Genomic DNA, 9,219 nt, shown 5'->3' on the forward strand with positions numbered 1-9,219 from the left:
TTAAATCATTTAAATTAAAGTAAAGCAGAAAGTAGTGTAAACATAACTAAAGCAAATAGTGCAAATAAAGCCTTAAAAATATATAAATATTACAAACTGACACTGCCGTGACGTCAGCGGGTGAAACCATCTTTGCGGAAGTCATGGGGGAGTAGCAGCAAAATGACGACTGTTCAGGACTATATAAACAGATTTAGACTGCAGAGCTAAACATTATCACGGAATATTCTTATAATACGTATCGGGATAACTGAAGAGTTTAAAAAATGTGTTTTTACTTAGCAGTATAACTCGGCGGTTTATAGCCACCCCCCAGTTTAAAATACTTCCGCACACCCCGGCACGAGGACGTGTGTTGTGTTTAACGGCCTGACCGCCCGGATGTGTCCTTCCGCCTCGGCTGCAACCAAGCTGTCACCGCCGGAGGATGAACCACCAGAAATGTAGCACTTTATTCCTGAAACTAAGGGAACGGAGGAGAATTATACGATGTATTTATGTGGTGGGCTTCATGGTGAGCGACTTACTGTACACCTGTTGGTTTTATTTGTCTGAATGTGTACCGGTAGTAGGATTTCATCATAGCTCAGGTATGTAGGACTAGTAAATTTACTCAATGAAAATGAGAAAATACAGACTCGTTAAACAAAAAAACAAACGTAATGACAGAAATTAACAGAAAATCGATAATGTGTTAGATCAGATAATCTTCACTGCCAAATAAATAGCTATTTAATGTAACAACAAGGTGACTGGTTTAACACGCCTATATATTAAGTAAGAGTAGCTCATGTTAAATATGTATTTTAGTACAAATGTTACTTTTTGTGTATGCTACAGCAGGTATTCAGAATCACAGAAAAATATGTTTAAGTTTGGCACCTCTGATTGTGTTGTGTTGACTTCATAGAACCACTATTTATTCTACAAGATGCACCATAGATTATTGGTGCAAGGACACTAAAACAACTCCAGTAACTTTAGAAATATTTGCCAATATATCCTAAAAGCAAGTTCAAACCACTCTGCTGCTGAGACTGCATTTTCAGTGCTTCTAAAGTTTTCAAAGACTATTTTCACCCATTTCATTGAAAATGACTGAAGTAATTCAGGCAGAGAAACAGCTGAGACAGTCCTGCTGCTGAAAGATGCATCGTTTATGGGATGAACTGTGTTAGATCACTGTATGAGCTGCAGTGTGTCTTCAATTAGATGTTCGGCCAAACGCTGCTCTGATTTCAGAAAAACAAAAGGAGGGATCACTTTTTGTAGCCGCTGAGTGTATTCTCTGCTCTGGACTCCAGCTAAAGATTATTGGACGTGATACACATGTTACCATGATAACTTTGTGACGCTAACCTGCCTGGCTGTTGAGTTTCTCTGTGATTTCTGCCTCATGTAGGTATTGAAACAGCTGTCTGACACACCCACATTCCTCCACTGTTCTGTGAAAGGTTCTTTAATAATTAGTGTAATCCAGAGACTGTCCTTTAAAAAAAAATTTAGATAAACACATGCTCACAATAACCGTCCTCAGAGCTAAATAATGTAGCGCTGAGCCACGTTCACTCAGAGATTTTAAAGCCTGTTTTATTTCAGGTTTGTGTGTGTGTGTGATGAAGCCCTCCTCATTCATTGTCATTTTTTAGGACTTGTTTGGGGTGAGCATGATCATCCCTCTGCTCAGCCATCATGTGAAGGCTCTCGGAGCAAGTCCCACTGTGGCTGGTATTGTGGGTAAGTTGTGTTCATCATGTTACAAATCCATTATGACCCTGACATTAAAAACTTACTCCCATGATCAGCAAACTGATTGAATATGCTGTAATGTGATAAAATATTTATTATCTTAGAACTAGACCGGGGTTCTGCAACCTTTGCAATAAAAAGAGCCTATTTTGCCACTTTGCTGACTAATTACGATGAGTCCGGAGCCGCAAAACCTGCTGCAACTGTGTACAGTCACCTGGTGGCTCATGGACCACTACAGGTTTGTTAGAGATAGCTTTTCTGACCAGTGGGGGTGATATTATATATAAAAAAATGTCTAAATATTATTAACATTTATTGATATTTTTAATTCATGTAAAAAAAGAAGAAATATATAATTTTTAGCCATTTTATAAAAATTAAAACACTGAACCCCTCAGGCCGATGTGAGTTCTCTTAATTGTTGATTAAGTTTCCTACTTAAAGCATAAAGTTAAAGACAGTACAACATTAGGCCAGATTGTTATATATCAAATTACATTTTTAAAGAAAAATAAATACTTTAGTTTACTTTGACTTTGTTTTTTGTGTTTTATTCTTTGTGTTATCAAAGTTACTCACATATTCCTTCTCAGCAGCTTGTCTTAAAGATATTCCAAAACATTCTGGTGGTTTTGAGAGAAAGATCACGCTGAGAGACTGGAAGTCGACTTAACGTGGCTAACAAACTAGCAGGATGTAGTCCACATGTTTTACACATTGTATTTGTACTATTCTTCACATATTTGAAAATGACAGGACATCTTCTAAAACTAGCCATTTTCATTGTTGGTAATAATTTAAATAAAATTCAGTTTTATGTTAGTTTTGGTCAAAGCTTGAAAGAGCCGCTGCAGAGGGACCGAAGAGCCACATGTGGCCCCAGAGCCGCAGGTTGCAGACCCCTGAACTAGACAGTAATAATTATCTTTTCAATGCATTCAAGATGATCATGTCAATTATTTTGATGAATCCTTAATGTAAAATCAAGTTTTGGAAAGTTTTACTTAAATTGAAAATAATAATTAAATGCCGTTTATTCAGTTTCTTCGTCAAAGATCCGTTCAACACATCTAATTCAATCACATGTTGAATCAACAGCTGTCAGATATTTTTACTCTTTATAGTTATGCCAAAATCTAAAAAAGGTAAATTTGTTCAAACTGAGTATTTTTTCCCCAGTTCTGCTTAATTCCACAGTGTATGTGTTATGCATATATAAGCATTTCCCCTTAATATGTGATATTAGAAGCCTATCTAATATTGCATATTATGCAGGTTGTGTATTGCTGATTCAAATCTCATCTTAAAACACATTTGCAATACTTGTTGTTTTAATGCATTGTGAAAGTTTTACACAAGTTGTCCTGGTGCTGCTTAATAATCCAGGTAAATGTAAGAAGGCTGAGTCAGGTCCTCTGGACAGATTCTTCTTTGTTACGTTTCGTCTTTTATCCAAAAGTTGAAGAAGACTAAAGAAGTCTTTTGGATAAGAGACAAAATGTTTCAACAAAGAAGAATCCGTCCGGAGGACCTGACTCAGCCTTGTTATATTTTACACAAGTTATTTCCCACCGTTTTACTGTTTTGTTGTTTATGTGATTTATTTTTTTGTCTCTTTTGTCATTTTAGCTTCTTTTTTTTTAACTTTTCATTCAGCACTTTGATCAGTGTCAGTTGTTGCATTATAAATAAACTTGACCACACAGTGACAAAATAAAAACATGAAATGATTTTGTAATTCAATAAAAGTGTAAAAGCAGCAGCGTCTCGATGACATCACCGAGTCTTCTTGGATGCAAGATGATGTTTCCCATACGTTTAAATGTGCTGGATTTCTGTCATTAACTTTCTCAAGATTTGTTGTATTTAAAAGATGAACAGATGTGCTCAGCTATTTTCACATCTGTCTCTGCATTTTCATTGAGTCCAAGGCCACAATCTGAACGGATTATTCAGCAATATTTACACACTTGTTCCTCATTAATGTCATCTTGATTGTGTACCTATAATCTGGCTTTGCTAGAAGCTTTTAGCTTATGAGGTTGTGAGCTGATGCACATCTTTTAGTACAGAATACTTCTGTTACCTTTGTGCTCTCGGGAGCAGCAGAAACTTAACTTCATCCTTAGATCTGAACCTCATCTGTGTCTGATTTCTGCTGGAATCAGCTGTGAGCTCTTTGTTTGACTTTACTAAACCATGTCCACTTCATCAAACCTACAATAGGTTGTCTTTTTTTTATATTTTTAAGCATTTATGCATATGATACACAAAATAAATCATTTTGTTTTGTGTGCTTCAGTGTAAACGAAACAGTTTATTTGAAATAATCAGTTTAAAGAGACATGTCAAGGATGATGGGGATTAATTGAAGACAACTGAGAGCCTTTTTGAATCCTTTATATTACATTAGAAGCATTTTCCCTGTTTGCCTGGTTTTATGGTTTTGCATTAGCACCCTAAGACAACTTTACTTGTGAATTATGTGTGAATTTTTACTATCAAACTGTTTCAGGGTCTACATATGGGATCCTGCAGCTTTTCTCAAGCACTATAGTTGTAAGTATTGACTGTGTTTCTTACTTTCTGTTCAGTATAACAAGACATGCCCACACTTTGTGGCCACAATGGTTGCATTCCACATGTTTTCTGGCATTTCATGAAGACAATGAACACTGGCTGTTTTAGGTTGATCGTGGTCACACAACGCATTCAGTGCGCGCACGTTCACTCACGAAGACCGCTCCTAATCATGACACACAACGTTTTCTTTTTTTATTTTTAACAGAGAATTCAACTTTTACCCTTTTAACACCACCACTGACTAAACAAATTGTTTTATGTTATGAAACAAGTGTGTTTTTTTTGAGAGGCACAAAAGGGACAGTAGGTTTGGAATATGAAGTTAGGTTCTCAGCTCCTTTCTGCTGCAGCTCTGAGCTCCTGGTTTAATTTGGTTTAATTCTCGGTGGTCATGCGACAAATTAAACTTATAAAGAGCGATCTGTTGGTTCCTTTATGCAGACCGGCTGAATCCTGATGAATGCAGGGACAGGAGAACAGCTGGGTTACTATGGTAATCCAATCCCACAAGTCCACATCCAGAACACAGACCAACTCAGCGGGTCCTAATGTCATTATTTCACCATGAACGAGTGTAGGACAGACAGGGCAAGAATCTAATAAAACAAGAGCTCCTTGATTCAGAGATGATGTCGAATTTGGGCTTCATTCTTTTACAGTCCTGTACCGTATTTTCCAGCATATAAGTCGCTCCAGAATAAAAGTCACGTCAGTCAAAAAAATGAATGGAAATGAAGAGGAAAAAAGATTTATGTCGCTTTGACGTTTAAGTCACATTTATTATGCGTTTAATGGTCAAAACAGCTTCATTTCGCCTGTGCGACGCCATCCATCCATCACAGCCGGAGCCACTAGCTCTCCAGCGTTCCTCCGCCTGCACCAGCTGAGTGAAGCGAGTGCACATGGGAGGACTCACTGGTGCAGTTCTTTGAAATTTAAAGCTTCAGTCAAAAATTGCATTATGAATATGGGGAAGAAACGTATACAAGTCTCTTCGGTGTATGTCGCAGGACTGACAGATCTATGAAAAAAACCTGCGATTTATACGCCGGAAAATACGGTAATTTGTCAAACTCTTATGTTTATTCATTTAAAATATTGGGCTTTTACTTGGGGCTGCTGTGGCTGAGTGGTTAGAGCAGTCATCCTCCAATGCAAGAGTTGGGGGTTCAATTCCACCAGCAGTCACATGTTGAAGTGTCCCTAGGAAAGACACTGAACCCCTCATTGCCTCCCATCGGTGCATGAATGTGATAAAGCACTAATTCGTCTCTACAGATTCAGGTTAGCTTTGTAGAGCTCTAGTAGAGTGCTGTATGAATGGGTAAATGAGGGCACAGTTTATGTTGTAAAGCACTTTGAGTGTAAGAAAAGTGCTATATAAGTACAGTCCATTTACCATTTACTTTACTGTTTGCCATCATTTGTTGAGTTAATCATGGGCTTTCATTACCATCCATCCATTTTCTTTACCCGTTTATTCCATTTTGGGTCACGGGGGTCTCTGGTGCCCATGTCCAGCAATCACTGTACGAGGGGCGGGGTACGCCCTGGACGGGTCGCAAGTCTATCACAGGACCACATAGAGACAAACGAGACAAACAAACATTCACTCTCTCATTCACACCTAGGGACAATTTAGAGTTACCAGTCAGCCTAACATGCATGTTTTTGGACTGTGGGAGGAAACCGGAGTACCCGGAGAAAACCCACGCATGCACGGAGAGAACATGCAAACTCCACCCAGAAGGCCCCTGGACCGGGGTTTGAACCAGGGACCTGTTCGCTGAGAGGCAGCAGCTCTACCAGTTGCGCCACCATGCTGCGGCTTTCATTACCATTTTTTATAAATTTCCACCATCTGTGTGAATCTGTGATTGTCAGGGCAGCTGGAGCGATGTGGTCGGACGGCGGTACTCTCTGCTGACATGTCTGCTGTTGAGCGCTCTGGGCTACGGCCTCTTGGGGATGTCTACGAGCATCACTCTGTTTGTCCTCGCACGAATACCTGTGGGTAAGTCAGAAGACAACGCTAAGACGTTAAATTGAGTTTATTTTTCACCTCCATAAAAACATGCTACGTTCATCCCCCGCTATATCACGGGTTTTTTAAACCCATTTTTTATATTGTGTGTACTGTACATTCATCTCATAGTTATCGTTTTAATGGCCAAAGTGTTTAAGAGCATATGAAGTGTTTATAAGAGAGTGGGACTGTCACGATTCATGCCTGTCTGTTCACCACACCCACCTGCTCCGCTGTGGTCAGCATAATTCTTCTCATCTGGCGGCTGCAGCATTTAAACTCTCCCCTGTTCGCTATCCGGCGCCAGATTATTGAAAGCCTTGCACAACTAAATGTCCAGTGATGATCTCATCCTGACCAAGTTTCTGTGCCCTGGATTTTCCTGTTTCACCTTGCAAAACTTTCCAGTGCGTTTCCACAGATGCGTTCTGACTTCCACCAGTCTTTTCAAAATAAAGCTTATTGAACACGCCCTGGCTGGTTGAGATTTTGGGCAAGGGTTTATAAAGCCTTAACATATATACCTAAATAATAAAATAAATATAACGCCACTACTTCACGGGGGTCTCTGGAACATAACCCCTGCGATAAGTGAGGGATCACTGTATTGGTCTTTTAAAAAAAATGTTTCATGAACCACTGGTTGGTTTATACGCGTGTGTTTAATACCAATATTGCAAATGATTCTTAAAAAAAGTGTGACCTTTGCACAATGAGATGGACTCCACTCCTGAAAATACCCACAGCCTATACATGGAGTGTTGAGAACATTTTAATGACAGAACGTGCCTTTATCTATTGAAACTGCAGTATTTTCTTGATATCATGTAGCCCTAGAAAGGGTTGTAAGTTCAGGTCTTGGAATTAAAAACTTCACAATCTTTTGAAAGGTAAAATGAGCCAAGAGTAAATAAGAATAAATAAATCATTCTTACCAGAAGACAGCCTGAATATTTAAAAGTGAGCTTTCTATTTTAACATTAACTTCTGTGTTTTTTTGGCATCTACTATGTAGTGTTTATAAGCATTGCAAAGATGTGTGCATATGTAACAATCTGCACATTGCTTTTGTCATCTGACAAATAAATATTTCTATTGTTTGATAAATGCTCATTGAAAACATTAAAGATGTTTCCCTCTTTATACTTAAAACCTGATTGTGTCCACGTTTGTCTTATGTGTTTTCTTCTTCCATTTTTGTCAGGACTGTTCAAACACTCCCTGTCCATCTGCAGAGCCTTGCTGTCTGACCTGGTGTCAGCATCAGAGCGCCCCCTGGTGATGGGACACTTTAATGCAGCTTCTAGTGTCGGCTTCATCCTTGGACCGGTGGTGGGTGGATACCTCACTGAGCAAGAAGGAGGCTTTTACATCTCTTCCTTTACTTGTGGAGCAATCTTTCTTATTAATGCTGGTGAGTAAAGATACAGGAAGAAACCTGGTGACGATTCTGTGTGAAATAAGTCTGAAATGTTGTATTTGATTTATTTATTTCAGCGTTGGTATGGATGCTGCCATGGAGCGAGACACGAACTGATCGTTGTGAAACAAACCACAGCAACAACACAAGTAAAGGATGTCATGACACTTACTGCAGCAAGTCCGTGCAGAATGGTTCTCATGCAAAGAGCCACCAGCCCGTGGTGAAAACAGAGACCGGAGCAGCTTCCAGATCTTCTTGGAAGCATCGTCTCAGGTGGAGGGAGGTGTCTCTGCTCCAGCCTGCTTGGAGACAGCTCTCTTCAGTGAGCTCAAGAATCCACATGGTGGCCTCCTCTGACATGTGGGACCTCTTTCTGGTGCGTCTCCTAATGGCCGTAGCCATCATGCTCTACTACAGTAACTTCTCCTTGGCCCTGGAGGAGCGTTTCTCTCTCAGACCAAAAGTGACAGGTTATCTGATCAGCTATAGCAGCACCTTAGGAGCCCTGGCTGGATTCCTGGTGGGGCCCGTTACCCAGATTTATAAGAACAACATGCCCTCCCTGCTGCTTCATTCCACAGTGCTCACCTGCTCACTTATTTTCCTCTACGCTGCTGCGCCGAGCGTCTGGCAAGTGCTGCTCACCTCCACCTTCTTTGCCATTTCCACCACTATTGGACGGACGTGTATCACAGACCTGGAGCTGCAGAGGGGAGGGGCCCAGGCCAGTGGGACTCTGATCGGAGCCGGACAGTCAGTCACAGCTGTAGGTCGGGTTTTGGCCCCTCTCCTCTCCGGTCTGACCCAGGAGTTCAGCCCCTGCGGTCCTCCCAGTCTGGGGGTTGTGCTTGCTCTGGCAGCTGTAGGTTTGCTCCTCGTCAGAATCCCTAAATGGGACAAAAGTGGAGCCGTAAAAACAGTGAAACTCTGAAAACTCACCAAAACATAAATGCAAACCACTAAGAGAGGTGCTCCTATTCACAGGGTTCAGCTGTAACGACCCGTGTGTCACACTAATGCACGTTTATTTTAACACGAGTGCCTCCTCTCTGTTGTGAGGTCATGACTGATGAAACTGTCACTACCAGCCTTCTCTCAGGGGCAGAGGAGTGAAGATGATTTGCAGTAAACACGATGAAAAGGCTGAAATGTTTGTTGTTCTTCCAAAGCTTTACGGGACAGAAACCGAGGCCTTGTTTTTGCACAAACTTCTTGTTGCTGCATCAGTTTTTCCAAGAGGTGAAAGAAAATTAGATGATGGCAAAATGATCCTGGTTTTACACGTTTTACCTCAATCCCACTTTTTTTTTTTCTTCTACCGTATTTTTCACCCTATAAGTCACAGTTTTTGCATAATTTGCATGCATTGCAATTTATACACCGAAGCGACATGTTTATGTATTTTTTCCCATATTTATAAACCAGTGTTTGGCTG

The 9,219-nt window shown here is 40.3% G+C and overlaps 1 protein-coding gene across 1 annotated transcript; it reads left to right on the top strand.

The window, feature by feature from the left end:
* Positions 1–1,650: 1,650 nt before the first annotated feature.
* mfsd9 (major facilitator superfamily domain containing 9) lies at positions 1,651–8,738 on the top strand. The gene is made up of 5 exons (XM_037686543.1): positions 1,651–1,737; positions 4,268–4,311; positions 6,220–6,349; positions 7,566–7,775; positions 7,859–8,738. The coding sequence occupies exons 1-5, from the start codon at positions 1,668–1,670 to the stop codon at positions 8,713–8,715; spliced, it is 1,311 nt and encodes a 436-aa protein (XP_037542471.1). The 5' UTR covers positions 1,651–1,667; the 3' UTR covers positions 8,716–8,738.
* The last annotated feature ends 481 nt before the right edge of the window (positions 8,739–9,219 follow it).

Source organism: Nematolebias whitei, chromosome 13, assembly GCF_014905685.2.
Source record: "Nematolebias whitei isolate Nwh7 chromosome 13, NemWhi1, whole genome shotgun sequence".
In the NCBI taxonomy this organism is placed as follows: Eukaryota; Metazoa; Chordata; class Actinopteri; order Cyprinodontiformes; family Rivulidae; genus Nematolebias; species Nematolebias whitei.